This window comes from Drosophila serrata, unplaced genomic scaffold, assembly GCF_035046125.1.
Source record: "Drosophila serrata isolate PLE 108 unplaced genomic scaffold, ASM3504612v1 contig_378, whole genome shotgun sequence".
Classification (NCBI taxonomy): Eukaryota; Metazoa; Arthropoda; class Insecta; order Diptera; family Drosophilidae; genus Drosophila; species Drosophila serrata.
In genome coordinates, this window is record NW_028257276.1 from 156,768 (window position 1) to 175,651 (window position 18,884).

The 18,884-nt window shown below is 41.0% G+C and overlaps 2 protein-coding genes across 2 annotated transcripts in view; both read left to right on the forward strand.

Annotated features, from left to right (window-relative positions):
* The window catches only part of LOC110182651 (ras-related protein Rap-2b), a 140,522-nt gene extending 127,832 nt beyond the window's left edge, over window positions 1–12,690 (forward strand). The window contains exon 8 of the transcript XR_015273215.1: window positions 12,595–12,690. The gene's annotated coding sequence lies outside the window, so the exon portion shown is untranslated. The remainder of the gene's footprint in view (window positions 1–12,594) is intronic.
* On the forward strand, window positions 1,453–11,490 carry LOC110182650 (uncharacterized). The gene is made up of 6 exons (XM_020950717.2): window positions 1,453–1,700; window positions 2,357–2,517; window positions 7,552–9,131; window positions 9,196–9,354; window positions 9,886–10,575; window positions 10,643–11,490. Exons 2-6 carry the CDS (start codon window positions 2,504–2,506, stop codon window positions 10,870–10,872), a joined length of 2,673 nt encoding a protein of 890 aa, XP_020806376.2. The 5' UTR covers window positions 1,453–1,700; window positions 2,357–2,503; the 3' UTR covers window positions 10,873–11,490.
* Window positions 12,691–18,884: the final 6,194 nt, after the last annotated feature.

Consider the following 18,884-nt stretch of genomic DNA (forward strand, 5'->3'; position numbering starts at 1 on the left):
AGTTTCTGCCTGTTGATGCTGATCAAGAATATATGTATATGGTTTATAGGGTCGGAAATGACTCCTTCACTGTGTTGCAAACTTCTATTTGAAATTATAATACCCTGTAAGGGTATAAATATAATTATATTTTTAATGGCCACCCCCCAGTTACCCTGCACAGCCAACCAGGCGGCAAGTACAAAAAAGGTGTCACTTGGACACATGTGCTGTAAGCCAAAATGCGAGAGTTTGCCCCACCTTTCGAGGCCGGTCAGAGCCAAAGCCCGTACTAACGCTTTTAGATGCTTGGGAGTCTACCCGTCCCGGGCAACGGTTAATCAATAAGCCTACAGATTGGATAATATTTTCTTGAGCCGTGGATCGAGGGATCCGAAGGGGGTGATCTTGTACCTGGCTTGCATATCAGTTGTTGCGTGCCCTGCTAATTGCAGTCGAGCGATCGAGCGGCCAATGCGGCGTATGTGTAATGCGGTTTATCAACGGCGATGGCCAACGAGGAACGACGAAAGACGAACAACGGAACGACGAACGAAGGAACGACGAACGACGAACGAACGAGCAAACGGCCTTGAGACCAGCTGCCAACCAGTTTTGTCTTATGAAATCAGTTAGCAGAGGGGGCTAGCAGCAGGAACGGGCAGAGACGGGGCCGAGAGCATCCCAAAAAATGCAAGTGAATGTCGGCGGCTGCACAAAGAAAAAATTGGAAAAAATACCCACATATCGTATCAATTTCATATTGCTGGGGCTTGATTTCTGACCAACATTATCAATTACAATTACATTAGAATTTAAAAAGAGTACCGAATAATTAAATTAGTAGAAACTCCAGTTATGGCGGAATTTACATTGATGTTTTGTTAATTATATCTAACTTAGGCAACCCAATGTTGCGTGTTCATAGTTCTCGTCTTAAAGAAGCAGCTTACAGTTAGATTTGAACTGTCTTTTAAGAAGATATAAATAAGTATTTTAAGCTTAGGCATGTGATTCTTTATAAGGTCTTATTAAATGTATTCACCTTGTAAAGATTTGTGGCAAGAGATCCGTAGATCCTTCATTTCAAGGAGAATGTTGGTCATAAGAGGTGAAGTCCCGGAACTCGGGTTTTTTACCGTGTGGCTTTTGGCTTTCCCCTGCAAGCACAGCTCCAAGCCGGGTACCGAAACTAGTGCAGTTTTTTTTAAAACAGGCAATATCAAAACGGCTTGAACTTCCTAGTGGTCGCCATTGAAAGGCTACACACATACAAACACACACACATACACACACACAAACACACACACACACATGCGAGATGCTGGGCAACAGGTGTGAATGATTTAGTGTTAACATGGCCATAACCAAAGCAGCGGCCGCTCCTGTCGATCGATCGTTCTGCTTCCGTCTCTTTCCCGCCGACAACCGATTTTTCGAGCCGATGCTAACACCGAAGCTAAAGTCGCAGTCTCTGCCTGTGTCTCTGTCGCTGCCACTGCCACTGCCGGCAAAGCAGCCGCTGCCTCAGTCGCAGCGCGAGTCGGCAGAGGTGGCAACGGCAACGGTTTTCGATGGTTGGAGCGTTCATCATTTTGCCATTTCACGTTCAGCTGGCAGCGAAATCGAAAGTGACTGCTCCCCAAGACCCGGAGATATATACACGACCGATATTTGTATATAAAAGGAAAAGTTCATGGTACTGGGGATCCTCCTGGCAGGTGTGTTTGTGTGTGTGTTGTGCGAGTGTGTGTTGCTTGGTTGCGTTGGCCGTATAAAGGCGAGTTGCCAGCGGCCAAATATGTTAAACGCCAGTTAAGTGCCAGTCAAGCGCCGCAGAGAGTGGTGAAAAGTACTCGCATCGATTGGCAGTTCTTTATTATTTTTTTGTTTTATATTTTTTTCACAATTTTCCGTGCAAGTTTAAGCTTAAAGACAAACTCCTGCTGCTTCTGGCAAGCCGATCAGCACACACACCACACACTCGAGCGACATAATTGATTCAACATTGTTGATTGATCGAAAATGCAAAACACAAATACGAAATTAAAAAACATATAGTGTCCGAAAATGTAAGATAAATGTGAAAAGTGAAAGTGCAACTTAAAAATGACCAAAAGTAAACAACCCCGGCAACAAAAGCAACATTGCACGGCCACAACGGCAACACAATAAATGATCAAGCATCTATCAGTAGACAAAAAGCGAAAAAGAAACATAAAAACAAAAACGACAAGCAAATGTTTAAAAATTCACACACAGGAGAAATCCGAAGTGCGAAACAAACAATTACAAAGTTTTGCTTTGAAATCAATTTCTGTCATTCAATTTATTTTTATACCAATTTTTTCTGTTTTTGTTTTTGTTTCCATTGAAGCTGAAGCAGGCGGCAGTTGACTTTCAAAAGTGTCAATAAAATTTATGTTAAAAGGCAGCAGTTGACGAGACTTTGATACCACAGCAGTAGCTACGAGGAGAGCAACTCCGTGATACGCCATCAACAGCAAACAGCAAACAGCTCGAAATGCTGCTCAAAATGTGAGTATAAAATGCTTAAAATAAAATCATAATCAAAGTAAAGTGAGGGTATTGCAGCAGCCTCAAGGTCAAGTTAGCGATTATGTGGATTACGCAAAATTTGTAGGGCTCATTAGCGGCTATTATGGGTCTTATGATAATTGCCCCTTCTTGGGAAAACTTACTGCATTATTTGTATACAAAATATCAGATATTTGATTGGTTAAGTGGGATGAGAAGACTGTGGACATACATGAATATTAATTGTTGGAAAAGGGGAAGGGTCATAGTCAAACAGAAGGGGAATCCGCTGCTACGACTCTGGGGCCTGGAACCCACAGTCGGACATGGTCAGCATGCTTCTCAGGGCCTTGGCATTCACATAAAAATGCTGCGGATCGACAAGAATGCACTCACATATGTACCTTGGGACGGTCGAGGTCTTCCTGGGAACATAAGTTCTTCAGGCCGATCTAATGATGTTTTTAGAAATGCAAAAAATATGCTGTTAAAATAAAGTCTTCTTAAATGGGGGCAGACTCGTTTTCTCACATCTTGTGTGGTTTAATTAATTTGAAATATTTATACATACATTAATTTATGTGCTTGGGACCATTAATTGATATCTTTTAAGAGGGTGAATCCCCCTCGATTCAACAGTTTCTTATATAATTTTTCGAAAAACCAAGCAGATTACGTATACGCCGCGTGGATACGATACAGTTATCTGTTATGTGCCCGCTTGGAATTCGGCCTGCAGCGGCGGACTGTTAACCTTGGTCTCGCACTCGCTCTCGGCCACTTGGCGCAATCACTCGGACAGTTAGTCAATCAGTGGGTAAATATGCATGAATTATGTCCGAATCGGCCCGATCGAGGCGTGGCATTATTTTCATTGTGTTCTCTTTTTTCGATGCCTGTGCAAAAGGTCGAGCAGGCGTCGCGGTGCCGATCTCTCTTTCGGAAAGGTCAACTATGCTGCAAAATATACATATGTATATCCATTCGCGGGGGAATCAGGGGCGGGACGCAGAGGAGTCAACAAACCTTTTGGCAAGACGACGACGCATTCATTTAACAATGCAAAACTTACTTTACATTTCATAGCTGCAAAAGTTGCAAATATATTTTGTGTGTGTGTTTGTTGTGCTGTTTTCGTATTGTTATCGTTGCCTCAGCTTGCTGCTTCACTGCCTCTTGAAAGCGTCAATGGCCCCTGAATTGGAATCGACAATACATACGAGATGCGGGGTATCCGAAGTTGAAGTTGAAACGGCGGTGTTCGAAGATATTTCTACCCCCGATCTCCCCTTCTTTTTGCTTTGCTGGCTTTTTGGCTCTGCTGGCTCAAATGAATTGCCAAATTATAATACGAATTGCATGCCACACCCGCCAAGAGCCCAAAAAGGCAACACAAAATTAACAACTTAAGCACTCCCACTCTCTGCCTTGGATTTCTGGTTGCACGAACTGCAATGGGGGAGTCGGAACCCGTTAACCGCTGCTTGCTGGCCAAGACAATGGTTGTGCAAAGGTTACAGTGCGTGGAAGCTACCAGCACAACTTTGTACAAAATAGTATTCAGAGAAACCCAGAGTCATATGTACATATAATACTTGCCGCCCTATTATTACTTCTTCTCTTGATTACCTAGACCGTAAGCTGCAGTTGGAAAAAGTGTTTTATATAGTTTAGTGTGCTAAAATTCTTCTGCGACTATTAAGTAAGTTTATCCACTAAGCGTGCTGCTCGCCAAACGGCAGCCGGTTTTGTTGAGTGCAAGCTCTGAAGTGGCTATAAAAGATCCAATTTGGCTGAAGGTGCTTAATGGCAATTCAAGTCAAGGCAATCTTGCCGCGAATGCGTGAAAACGATTCTTGGAATTCAATTCACACATTCTGTGTGAGTCAGCTGCCAGATTATGTCTGGCCAAGACCAATTGCGGGGAATTTTGCGTGAGCTTGAGCTCAGATATTATATGTGGGGAATGCATTTATTGACTGGTTGGTTTTTGCCCAGAAATATGTCGTTGTAGTTGCGAGTAAATTAATTAAATGTTGGTAATATCGCAGTCTTTGTATTATTGTGATTCAATAGGCATCATAAGATATTTTGCCCAATAGAAATTAATGCATTTTTGACTTAGCTGGCTGCCAATGGATCGATTCTTGACAAATAGACAAATTTTAAACTTTCATTGTCATACCCTTGCAAGGAACCATAATTTCAGTCAGAATCTTTAAACTCCGTGAAGGAGTCATTTCCGGCCCCATAAAACATATATATTCGTGATCTGTATAAACATATATTTTTAAGGTTTTCTGGGAGGCAGACAAGGGCCAGATAGGCAATGATTGCCGAAATTAATATATATTTCTACTTGCAATCAAAATCTTAACAAATTCGTCAAAATATTTAACCTATCCTTAAGCAACAACAAATCACCGTTGACTTATTTCAACTTAGATGTAATTTTTTAATAAACCGCTAAAGCCCTGAACGGATGCCAATTAGCTCTCTGGTCTGCGGTGTGCTTCGTTTCTTCGCGTCATATATGAATGTTTACATATTTATTTGCGCGATTGCAGAAATTGCAAATGGGAATATGTATGTATATACATATGTATATGCCGCTTGGTGATCGGTGATCGGTGTGCGCATTGTCACCTGAAGCATAACATGTGCGATCCAGGCCCTGCGGAGACCCTTGTCCGAGGAGCTGCCGCCGAGCCAGCTGCAGTTATATGGCATTAAGCATATAGCAATTTGCACGCCGATGTGGCCATAATTATAACTTTTCTTGAAGGCAACTTGCCGACGAAAGTCGCCGACTTATGGCTTATGGCCATTTTTTGAGCCGAGAGCTGCGCGTTTTGGGGTTGTTGCAATTAAAATAAGTTGAAGTTGTCTACCTTTGCAGTAAGGTGTTGCCTTTGCTGTTGCTTAGTTGTTGCCTGTTGCTGCTCGTTGCTCGTTTTGCGGCAGTCCCCGAAACTTGTTCGACCGCGCCGAGAGGAGAAGTGAACGCAAAGCAGCGATTCAAAATGTTAAAAGTTATCGTCAAGAGCTCAGTGATCGGCGCACAGAAAGAAACACTGCAGCGGGGAATCATAGCTAATGAATTGGGAAAGCAAAATTAGTATACCATTTGTAGGAACTATTTAGATTGGAATGCAATCTAACTTGGTTTTAAGTGGAGAAAACGAACGATATCGATATCTTGTCCTCAAAGTGATGATGAGTATGTGCCATTTTTTCCTCTGTATTCTGGCGGAGAAAACTGTTAGCTGGGGACCTCCAGATCTGGTTTGATCTGGTCTGGAATCGAAATGGGTTAACGTTAACAACTATTGTCTCTTTATTTTTGTTTGTTTCTGTTCACTTTTTTCACTATTCAGGAAAACCGGTCGGCCACCCGGCCAATTCGCGATTCCTGGCTCCAGTTTGCCTTGAGCATCGCTTTCATTGCATTGCAATGCGGATTCGCAGAGCCCAATGAACTATTGTGGAGCTGTTTACATTGTCTACTTCGCGCTGTGGTGCAGTGTGTGTGGTTGCGGCTCTAGTGTGCGGCTGCTGGTGCACGATTCGCTGGAGCGATCCACTCGGTAGCCAGACATGACCAAATCGCATGCGCAATCGCCTCCGCCGTGTGGCTAATGAAATTGTGAAAGGTTTTTCATGCCAGATAAGAGATGAGGCAGCACAACGAAAAGCTCCCAGCGCCGAGCCGGGGCTCCAGCTTAAAAGCTGAGCTGGAACCGGCTAGCCGTGGTGGCTGATTAAGAGCACGCGCCGATCACGTCGCCCGCAGAAAACCAGAAAACCCGAAAAAAGACCAAACGACTGATGACCAACTAGCTTATACTCTACCTAAATTATGGGAATAGTACTGAAATCATCTGAATAATTGTGTACACCTCGCTTTGTACATTTAATACAAAACTATCTAATCTATCTATCTCAATTGCTTAACTTGCTTTAAACTGGAACTACTTTTCAATCTTAATTGCTTAACTTGCTTTAAACTGGAACTACTTTTCAATTTTAATTTTAACTATTCTTCATTACAAAACACACGGCGTATACTTAATTTAAGTGTTTTCACGTTAAGTATACGCCATGTAGGCCAGACTTATCTAAAATTTAAGACTATTTTTATACCCTTGCGATGCAGTAAAAGAGTCATTTCCGACCCTATAAACCATATATTATTCTTGATCAGTATCAACAGGTCAATCATTCCAGGCATAATGGAGAGAAAAAAATGTTTGTAAATTTTTTTTAATGATAAGGGGTAAATCGTTAAAATTTACAAAAATTTATAAAAATTTTAAATTTTTTACATTTTAAATTGAGTATGCAGATTTATTAACCTACTCAAAACTATCACAGAACAGAAATGAACAGAATCGAAATTAATACATTTTTGGCTTAATTATGAGTTTTTTAAGCTTTGATTTTTACAAACAAATTGTCTTAGAAATAAAAGAATATGATTATATATTTCGAATACAAATGATGTCTAAATCATAAATTATAAAATTTGTTTATGCAAATGAAGTTATAAAGTGTTAGCAAAACAATTTAAACTTTTTAAAGGGCCTGCAAATAATTAGCTGTGGCTTATATTAAGCAAAGTGGACTACTCATCGATACAGTTTGTGGCACTTATTTAATGAGTTAAATTTCAATGGTGCACAGTCATTAACAACCAAGCATTAGCCTGCTCCACGTTACCATCACGCCGCATTGGAAGTGCACTGTGCCTGGGGTTGAAGTTTAAGCCCGGTTTGACTACGGAGTTTTGGCGGAAGATTAATTGGGTTAGACATGGCCGAATGCACAGAGCCACAAATGGGAGATGGAGCGCTGCTAATGAAAATGCCCAGCCGGCTATTAGTGTCCGGAGAGATTTGGATCGCAGGTGTAATGGGATCAACGGAAAATATATATTATATATATATCATACATATAGTTTAAGACAAAATTTGAATAATTTATTTAAAGTTTTAATTTACGTTTTGTTACCTCCTTTTTCGTCTCCAATAAAAGCTGCCTCTTGGCCATTTTGGTCACTCATTCATCAGCAAATATCAGCGATCCCCTGGCCCCCGCCGCCAACGAGGGACAAACGAACTTAGTAGAAGAAAATCCAGCACCGGTAGCTCCTTTCGAGACCTCGCACAAGCACCCGGAGGCTGAGGCCAGGGAGGACGGATTTCACACTTCCCACCAAATTAGTATACGGGCCACCGACTCTGCCGACTACTCCATGAACCTGCTGCCCACCAAGGAGCGCCCGGAACTGAACCCCGTACTGAGCGCCCTTATTAACGAGGACGTGATGAAAAGCATCGAGGCCAAGAGGGCCATCGAGGAGGAGGAGCTGGCCGAGGTGAGGCGTGAGATCGAAGAGGCAGCTCAGGCGGAGTTGGCCAAGAGGCCCAGCGCGTCCACAGAGGCACCTGCTCCACAACTGACCACTCTGCCCACGGCGGCTAAGAAGATCGACAGCCTAGACGAGGACGTTGTGATGGATCCGCACGAGGAGTTCGTCAACCAGAACTTCGCCCTCGAGAGTGCGGGAAGCGAGAATAGCAAGAAGTCCAGGATCGAGATCAAGAAGGGTCCAAATGGCCAGGACTATGAGTACGAGTATGTCTATTACTATGAGGAGGACGACGAGCCCACCTCATCGAAGGCCGAGGCCCCCTTGGAAACGCCTGAGATGCGGGGCAAGACCAGGTACACCAACATTGAGAGGAGCACCCCAACCACGCCTAGCGAGAACAGCCTGCAAAGCGGCAAGGCCAAGGGCCGATCCTCGGAAACCACCGAGGACATCGAGGCGGAACGCCTGCCCATGATCACCCGCTTCCCGAGTCGCGGCAAGAACATCGAGGTGCCGCCAACACCAGCCCTGGACTCTCTTGAAACGGCCGCTGAGCGCAAGAAAATCAGTGTGAAGCGCCCGAGCCTGGAGCTGGTGGATAGCGAGACCTTCAACACAGACGAGAAGCAGACCAAGGCATCCCGCAAGGGTGGAGAGACCGACCTGAAGCCGGTGATTACCATCGAGCAGGAGCAGGCAGCCGCCGCCGCAGAGGCAGCCCGAAAGCAGGAGAAGGAGCTGGAGCCGGAGGTGGAGGTAGAGAAGAACAAGCAGGAGATGACGTCCCCCGACCAGGAGGAGGCCGAGCAGACCACGCCCTCCATGGAGAAGGCCGCCCTTGATCTGTACGCCATTCTGACCAATGAGAATCTGAACAATGAGCAGACCACCGCCATCGCGGACACCGCAGGATCCGACGATAGATTCACCACCCTCGTTCCGGATACTGCCAGCACCGACGAGGACGACGGCCTGACCACGCTGACCGACCAGATCTTCTCGACCAGCAGTAGCACTTCCACCACTACCACTACCACCACCACGACCACGACCAGCACGGAGGCGCCCACAACCACAACGACTACGACAACGGCGGCCCCGTCGCTCTACGGTGGCCGCAGGTCGGGACTGAGTGGATTGGCCGGTCGGAACCGCTTCAAGCTGCGGGAGGGCGGCGTCAGCACCACGACCAGCACCACCGAGGCACCGGCTTCCACCGAAACCACCAAGACCGGCAGGAGTGAGTTTAGATGCACAAAAGAGCCCCCTAAAGCTTTTGAACTCTAATAAATTGTCTCTCTTAGACCGCTTCTCCCGCCCGTCAATCGGAGGACGATCCCGTCCTGGTGCCCGGACCACCGCCAGTCCAGAGGCCGCACCCCCTGCTGCCCCCTCCGGCGAGGAGGAAGTGGTAGCCGCCAAGGAGGTAAAGCCCATCAGCTCGGGCTTCGCGCGTGGCAGACGTAAGTCGAGTGAATAGGAGAGAGAAAATACTACAAACGCTTATGTGATCTGAGTTTGAAATAGGCAAAGCTGAAGAGGGACATAAATATTCACAAATTCATTCGAGTCTTAATGTGCAGGAATTTAAAAAAGTAAACAAAATGAGAACACTAATAAGCTGCTTATCGCTTCCACTTTGCATTAATTTGGTGCGATCAAAGTAGATAGTGATTCCCTTTTATTTCGTCTAACCCTCTGAATGATCGGCGATTAGCATTTCGTCTTCGCCCAAAAGCCAGGCACATTTACTGACTGGGTCAAGGACGGAATGCTTAAGCCCTTAACTGAGTTTTAGTTTTCTGAGATAGAGGCTAAAAATTATATTTGATTGCTAAACGGCTCATTAGGCACTTAGAGCCACTTTTACAAGCCGAAGCTCTTTGATTTTCGAGAGTACTGCTAGAAGAGTAAATTGTTTGCAGAATAAACACATGTTTCACTTCGAATCTTAATTATTTTAATATTTAAATTTATACTACTGTTATGTGCAGCCCGCAATCGCTTTAACCTGCGCGGATCCACCACAACGAGCACCACTGAGCGACCGAGCGAAGAAGGAGGCGCCGCAGCCGAGGGAGACTCCGCCGCCGAGGCCGTTGTCTCCTCTACCACCGCCCGCAGCACGCTGCGCGGTCGTCCTGGTCTGGGACTGCGCGGACGCAGTCGCACCACCACAACCAAGGCCCCAGCCGCCGATGGAGACTCTGGCTCCGAGGGCGGAAACAGCTCATCGGAGGAGGGCAAGGCCGCTGCCCCAGCTCCCGTCCCCGCGGAGCCGGTGCGTCCGTCCCGCTTTAACCTTCATCGCGCCGGCAGCAACCGGCTGCTACCACGCGGGAAGCTAGGTCGCGGAGCCACAGTCACCACCGAGGCACCAATAGAGACGGCAGCAGCGGCCGAGGACTCCGCCGCGGATAGCAGCAGTCACCACAACGACGTCAAGGAGGAGGAGGGCGGCGAGAAGGAAGCGGCCAGCGAGGGCGGTGACGCCCACGCTCCAGCGGGCCCCGTCACCGGGCTAAATCGCCTCAAGTCCAGGCCACGCCTCAACGCCCTTCATAAGACTGATGCGGCCAAGTCGAAGGCAGCCGCAGCTCCCGTTCCCGCACCCGCGCCCCGTAAAATCAATCCGTTGCTGGCCAAGCGACGACTCCACCTAGCCGGAGCAACCTCCACCACAGGTAAGGCTGAATTTAGTTATATCAGTTTGTCAAGACTCTTTTTTAAACCAATATTCTCTCCTTCCAGAAGCGCCCGCTGAGGAGGCGCACTCGTCATCTGACGCCTCTGTGGAGCAGCCCGGCAAGGAGGATGCGCCTGGTGCCAGCGATGAGTCCGGCGCAGATGGAGTCGCCAAGTCGGAGCAGGAGAGCGTAACGGAGGCAGCCGAAAGCACTACCAAGCAGCAGGCTCGAGGACTGGGACTCCTAGGCCAGCGGCGCCGTCTGCCGCTGCGCAAGCCTGGCACGATCCTGTAAGACGGGATGTCAGTCAACGGAGACCAGACGGACGGACGGACAAGGGGCAGCAAATAGGCGGACAGCTCATTCGTGAGCTCCCGGAGCCCCCGCACTCGTCTAACTGAATGAATCCTGAATAGAATACTCGACGATTTGCTGCTGCTGAGCGAAATAACTCTTACAAAATTGTTTGATATATGTACGTCCTTTATGATTCCTCCTCGGAGTCCCTACCCGAACCCGAATCCGTTGCCCCTTTAGCTTTGTACACATTACACTAACTAAACAACTGATAACGCGGATTAAATGAGATACCATGTAAGTAAGATCCCTTGCGCCACGAGAAAGTCAATATTACGGAAAGCGGAAACGGAAACGGCCACTCGTAGACCACTAAGCCCCTGAATTGTAACTGGGATGCAAATACCACCCAGCCCCTCTCTCGAAATGCCCCTATATATGGCCCATTTACATATATTCCTAACCCGACCTTGCCTAGCATCATTTTCTATCCACCTTTCCACCCTTCCACCTTCTCATCATTGAGTGTATATATCAGATACATTAATTATTACTTTTTTTCTGATTTTCAATTAGGAACAAAAAATGACTTTTAATTAAATATTAAATACAAAATTGTTTGATATATGTACGTCCTTTATGATTCCTCCTCGGAGTCGGAATCATACTCCCTACCCGATCCCGAATCCGTTGCCCCTTTAGCTTTGTACACATTACACTAACTAAACAACTGATAACGCGGATTAAATGAGATACCATGTAAGTAAGATCCCTTGCGCCACGAGAAAGTCAATATTACGGAAAGCGGAAACGGAAACGGCCACTCGTAGACCACTAAGCCCCTGAATTGTAACTGGGATGCAAATACCACCCAGCCCCTCTCTCGAAATGCCCCTATATATGGCCCATTTACATATATTCCTAACCCGACCTTGCCTAGCATCATTTTCTATCCACCTTTCCACCCTTCCACCTTCTCATCATTGAGTGTATATATCAGATACATTAATTATTACTTTTTTTCTGATTTTCAATTAGGAACAAAAAATGACTTTTAATTAAATATTAAATACAAAATTGTTTGATATATGTACGTCCTTTATGATTCCTCCTCGGAGTCGGAATCATACTCCCTACCCGATCCCGAATCCGTTGCCCCTTTAGCTTTGTACACATTACACTAACTAAACAACTGATAACGCGGATTAAATGAGATACCATGTAAGTAAGATCCCTTGCGCCACGAGAAAGTCAATATTACGGAAAGCGGAAACGGAAACGGCCACTCGTAGACCACTAAGCCCCTGAATTGTAACTGGGATGCAAATACCACCCAGCCCCTCTCTCGAAATGCCCCTATATATGGCCCATTTACATATATTCCTAACCCGACCTTGCCGGCGGATCCTACCTTTCCTATCCACCTTTCCACCCTTTCGCCCTTTCACCTTTGTGTGTGTATAGCAGATACGTTTATTATTATTTTTTTTTCTGAGTTTCAAATATGAACAAAAAACTACTTTTAATTAAATATTGAATAAAATCAATAGGAAAAACAAGAAAATTAAGTTAAGTGCGTTTCTCTAATGGGACAAATGAAATAATGGTTTATTTAATCATTTCGGATTTAATTTCATTAAATCTATTTTTTCCCCTCTCTGTGTATTTTAATTGATAACTCTCTCTTTCTACCTCTCTCTGCCTCATCTGGATAAACAGAAGGAAGCTCACTTTGATGATACCTAATTGAGGTCACTTTACACTGGCAGGAATTAAGCAATGACGACAAAGGATAAGCGAATGTCCTCTATTGAGGTAAGTCTTAACCATGACAATTATACTATGTATGCAGTTGCTATAGAAGTGCTCAGGGCCCAGGTCTTTTTTTAACCGATATTAACTATATTTGTATAAGCCATTTTTCGACAAATCAAAATTTAAAAATCTCATAACTACCAAAAATGCATTTATTTCAATTCGGAAAGCGGCCGTATGTTAATTTTTAGCAGGTTAATTAAACTGCATACTCCATTTAAAATCTGAATTTTTGTCGGTCTTTTTGCAAATTTTCATCAAATTTTCCTTTTAAAAAAAAATGGGAAATTTCAGAACAAAACTTTTCGGCCGGATGGCTTCGCCTGTTGATGCTGATCAAGAATATATATGATTTATGGGGTCGGAAATGGCTCCTTCACTTATTTTTAGGCTTCTGACTGAAGGTCCATTACCATTTTTATACCGATATTAACAATATTTTTATATGAAATTTTTCGACAAATCAAAATTTAAAAATCCCATAATTCAGCCAAAAACGCATTAATTTCAATTCGGAAAGCTGCAGTATGTTAATTTTTAGCAGGTTAACAAAACTGCATACTTAATTTAAAGTGTGAATTTTTGGCCGATTTTGCACATTTTCATGATGTAACCCCTTTCCTTTTTTCCGAAAAATGGGAAATTTCTGAAAAAAATTTTTTTCGGCCGGATAAAGCTAGAAAGAAAGGCCTGTAGATGCTGATCAAGAATATATATGATTTATGGGGTCGGAAATGGCTCCTTCACTTATTTTTAGGCTTCTGACTGAAGGTCCATTACCATTTTTATACCGATATTAACAATATTTTTATATGAAATTTTTCGACAAATCAAAATTTAAAAATCTCATAATTCAGCCAAAAACGCATTAATTTCAATTCGGAAAGCGGCAGTATGTTAATTTTTAGCAGGTTAACAAAACTGCATACTTAATTTAAAGTGTGAATTTTTGGCCGATTTTGCACATTTTCATGATGTAACCCCTTTCCTTTTTTCCGAAAAATGGGAAATTTCTGAAAAAATTTTTTTCGGCCGGATAAAGCTAGAAAGAAAGGCCTGTAGATGCTGATCAAGAATATATATGATTTATGGGGTCGGAAATGGCTCCTTCACTTATTTTTAGGCTTCTGACTGAAGGTCCATTACCATTTTTATACCGATATTAACAATATTTTTATATGAAATTTTACGACAAATCAAAATTTAAAAATCTCATAACTCAGCCAAAAACGCATTAATTTCAATTCGGAAAGCGGCAGTATGTTAATTTTTAGCAGGTTAACAAAACTGCATACTTAATTTCGGCCGGATAAAGCTAGAAAGAAAGGCCTGTAGATGCTGATCAAGAATATATATGATTTATGGGGTCGGAAATGGCTCCTTCACTTATTTTTAGGCTTCTGACTGAAGGTCCATTACCATTTTTATACCGATATTAACAATATTTTTATATGAAATTTTTCGACAAATCAAAATTTAAAAATCTCATAATTCAGCCAAAAACGCATTAATTTCAATTCGGAAAGCGGCAGTATGTTAATTTTTAGCAGGTTAACAAAACTGCATACTTAATTTAAAGTGTGAATTTTTTTGCAAATTTTCATGATGTAACCCCTTTCCTTTTTTCCGAAAAATGGGAAATTTCTGAAAAAAATTTTTTCGGCCGGATAAAGCTAGAAAGAAAGGCCTGTAGATGCTGATCAAGAATATATATGATTTATGGGGTCGGAAATGGCTCCTTCACTTATTTTTAGGCTTCTGACTGAAGGTCCATTACCATTTTTATACCGATATTAACAATATTTTTATATGAAATTTTTCGACAAATCAAAATTTAAAAATCTCATAATTCAGCCAAAAACGCATTAATTTCAATTCGGAAAGCGGCAGTATGTTAATTTTTAGCAGGTTAACAAAACTGCATACTTAATTTAAAGTGTGAATTTTTGGCCGATTTTTGCAAATTTTCATGATGTAACCCCTTTCCTTTTTTCCGAAAAATGGGAAATTTCTGAAAAAATTTTTTTCGGCCGGATAAAGCTAGAAAGAAAGGCCTGTAGATGCTGATCAAGAATATATATGATTTATGGGGTCGGAAATGGCTCCTTCACTTATTTTTAGGCTTCTGACTGAAGGTCCATTACCATTTTTATACCGATATTAACAATATTTTTATATGAAATTTTACGACAAATCAAAATTTAAAAATCTCATAATTCAGCCAAAAACGCATTAATTTCAATTCGGAAAGCGGCAGTATGTTAATTTTTAGCAGGTTAACAAAACTGCATACTTAATTTAAAGTGTGAATTTTTGGCCGATTTTTGCAAATTTTCATGATGTAACCCCTTTCCTTTTTTCCGAAAAATGGGAAATTTCTGAAAAAATTTTTTTCGGCCGGATAAAGCTAGAAAGAAAGGCCTGTAGATGCTGATCAAGAATATATATGATTTATGGGGTCGGAAATGGCTCCTTCACTTATTTTTAGGCTTCTGACTGAAGGTCCATTACCATTTTTATACCGATATTAACAATATTTTTATATGAAATTTTTCGACAAATCAAAATTTAAAAATCTCATAATTCAGCCAAAAACGCATTAATTTCAATTCGGAAAGCGGCAGTATGTTAATTTTTAGCAGGTTAACAAAACTGCATACTTAATTTAAAGTGTGAATTTTTGGCCGATTTTTGCAAATTTTCATGATGTAACCCCTTTCCTTTTTTCCGAAAAATGGGAAATTTCTGAAAAAAATTTTTTTCGGCCGGATAAAGCTAGAAAGAAAGGCCTGTAGATGCTGATCAAGAATATATATGATTTATGGGGTCGGAAATGGCTCCTTCACTTATTTTTAGGCTTCTGACTGAAGGTCCATTACCATTTTTATACCGATATTAACAATATTTTTATATGAAATTTTACGACAAATCAAAATTTAAAAATCTCATAACTCAGCCAAAAACGCATTAATTTCAATTCGGAAAGCGGCAGTATGTTAATTTTTAGCAGGTTAACAAAACTGCATACTTAATTTAAAGTGTGAATTTTTGGCCGATTTTTGCAAATTTTCATGATGTAACCCCTTTCCTTTTTTCCGAAAAATGGGAAATTTCTGAAAAAAATTTTTTTCGGCCGGATAAAGCTAGAAAGAAAGGCCTGTAGATGCTGATCAAGAATATATATGATTTATGGGGTCGGAAATGGCTCCTTCACTTATTTTTAAGCTTCTGACTGAAGGTCCATTACCATTTTTATACCGATATTAACAATATTTTTATATGCAATTTTACGACAAATCAAAATTTAAAAATCGCATAATTCAGCCAAAAACGCATTAATTTCAATTCGGAAAGCGGCAGTATGTTAATTTTTAGCAGGTTAACAAAACTGCATACTTAATTTAAAGTGTGAATTTTTGGCCGATTTTTGCAAATTTTCATGATGTAACCCCTTTCCTTTTTTCCGAAAAATGGGAAATTTCTGAAAAAATTTTTTTCGGCCGGATAAAGCTAGAAAGAAAGGCCTGTAGATGCTGATCAAGAATATATATGATTTATGGGGTCGGAAATGGCTCCTTCACTTATTTTTAGGCTTCTGACTGAAGGTCCATTACCATTTTTATACCGATATTAACAATATTTTTATATGAAATTTTACGACAAATCAAAATTTAAAAATCTCATAACTCAGCCAAAAACGCATTAATTTCAATTCGGAAAGCGGCAGTATGTTAATTTTTAGCAGGTTAACAAAACTGCATACTTAATTTAAAATGTGAATTTTTGGCCGATTTTTGCAAATTTTCATGATGTAACCCCTTTCCTTTTTTCCGAAAAATGGGAAATTTCTGAAAAAAAATTTTTCGGCCGGATAAAGCTAGAAAGAAAGGCCTGTAGATGCTGATCAAGAATATATATGATTTATGGGGTCGGAAATGGCTCCTTCACTTATTTTTAGGCTTCTGACTGAAGGTCCATTACCATTTTTATACCGATATTAACAATATTTTTATATGAAATTTTACGACAAATCAAAATTTAAAAATCTCATAACTCAGCCAAAAACGCATTAATTTCAATTCGGAAAGCGGCAGTATGTTAATTTTTAGCAGGTTAACAAAACTGCATACTTAATTTAAAGTGTGAATTTTTGGCCGATTTTTGCAAATTTTCATGATGTAACCCCTTTCCTTTTTTCCGAAAAATGGGAAATTTCTGAAAAAATTTTTTTCGGCCGGATAAAGCTAGAAAGAAAGGCCTGTAGATGCTGATCAAGAATATATATGATTTATGGGGTCGGAAATGGCTCCTTCACTTATTTTTAAGCTTCTGACTGAAGGTCCATTACCATTTTTATACCGATATTAACAATATTTTTATATGCAATTTTACGACAAATCAAAATTTAAAAATCGCATAATTCAGCCAAAAACGCATTAATTTCAATTCGGAAAGCGGCAGTATGTTAATTTTTAGCAGGTTAACAAAACTGCATACTTAATTTAAAGTGTGAATTTTTGGCCGATTTTTGAAATTTTCATGATGTAACCCCTTTCCTTTTTTCCGAAAAATGGGAAATTTCTGAAAAAAATTTTTTCGGCCGGATAAAGCTAGAAAGAAAGGCCTGTAGATGCTGATTAAGAATATATATGATTTATGGGGTCGGAAATGGCTCCTTCACTTATTTTTAAGCTTCTGACTGAAGGTCCATTACCATTTTTATACCGATATTAACAATATTTTTATATGAAATTTTACGACAAATCAAAATTTAAAAATCTCATAACTCAGCCAAAAACGCATTAATTTCAATTCGGAAAGCGGCAGTATGTTAATTTTTAGCAGGTTAACAAAACTGCATACTTAATTTAAAGTGTGAATTTTTGGCCGATTTTTGCAAATTTTCATGATGTAACCCCTTTCCTTTTTTCCGAAAAATGGGAAATTTCTGAAAAAATTTTTTTCGGCCGGATAAAGCTAGAAAGAAAGGCCTGTAGATGCTGATCAAGAATATATATGATTTATGGGGTCGGAAATGGCTCCTTCACTTATTTTTAGGCTTCTGACTGAAGGTCCATTACCATTTTTATACCGATATTAACAATATTTTTATATGAAATTTTACGACAAATCAAAATTTAAAAATCTCATAACTCAGCCAAAAACGCATTAATTTCAATTCGGAAAGCGGCAGTATGTTAATTTTTAGCAGGTTAACAAAACTGCATACTTAATTTAAAGTGTGAATTTTTGGCCGATTTTTGCAAATTTTCATGATGTAACCCCTTTCCTTTTTTCCGAAAAATGGGAAATTTCTGAAAAAATTTTTTTCGGCCGGATAAAGCTAGAAAGAAAGGCCTGTAGATGCTGATCAAGAATATATATGATTTATGGGGTCGGAAATGGCTCCTTCACTTATTTTTAGGCTTCTGACTGAAGGTCCATTACCATTTTTATACCGATATTAACAATATTTTTATATGAAATTTTACGACAAATCAAAATTTAAAAATCTCATAATTCAGCCAAAAACGCATTAATTTCAATTCGGAAAGCGGCAGTATGTTAATTTTTAGCAGGTTAACAAAACTGCATACTTAATTTAAAGTGTGAATTTTTGGCCGATTTTTGCAAATTTTCATGATGTAACCCCTTTCCTTTTTTCCGAAAAATGGGAAATTTCTGAAAAAATTTTTTTCGGCCGGATAAAGCTAGAAAGAAAGGCCTGTAGATGCTGATCAAGAATATATATGATTTATGGGGTCGGAAATGGCTCCTTCACTTATTTTTAGGCTTCTGACTGAAGGTCCATTACCATTTTTATACCGATATTAACAATATTTTTATATGAAATTTTACGACAAATCAAAATTTAAAAATCTCATAATTCAGCCAAAAACGCATTAATTTCAATTCGGAAAGCGGCAGTATGTTAATTTTTAGCAGGTTAACAAAACTGCATACTTAATTTAAAGTGTGAATTTTTGGCCGATTTTTGCAAATTTTCATGATGTAACCCCTTTCCTTTTTTCCGAAAAATGGGAAATTTCTGAAAAAATTTTTTTCGGCCGGATAAAGCTAGAAAGAAAGGCCTGTAGATGCTGATCAAGAATATATATGATTTATGGGGTCGGAAATGGCTCCTTCACTTATTTTTAGGCTTCTGACTGAAGGTCCATTACCATTTTTATACC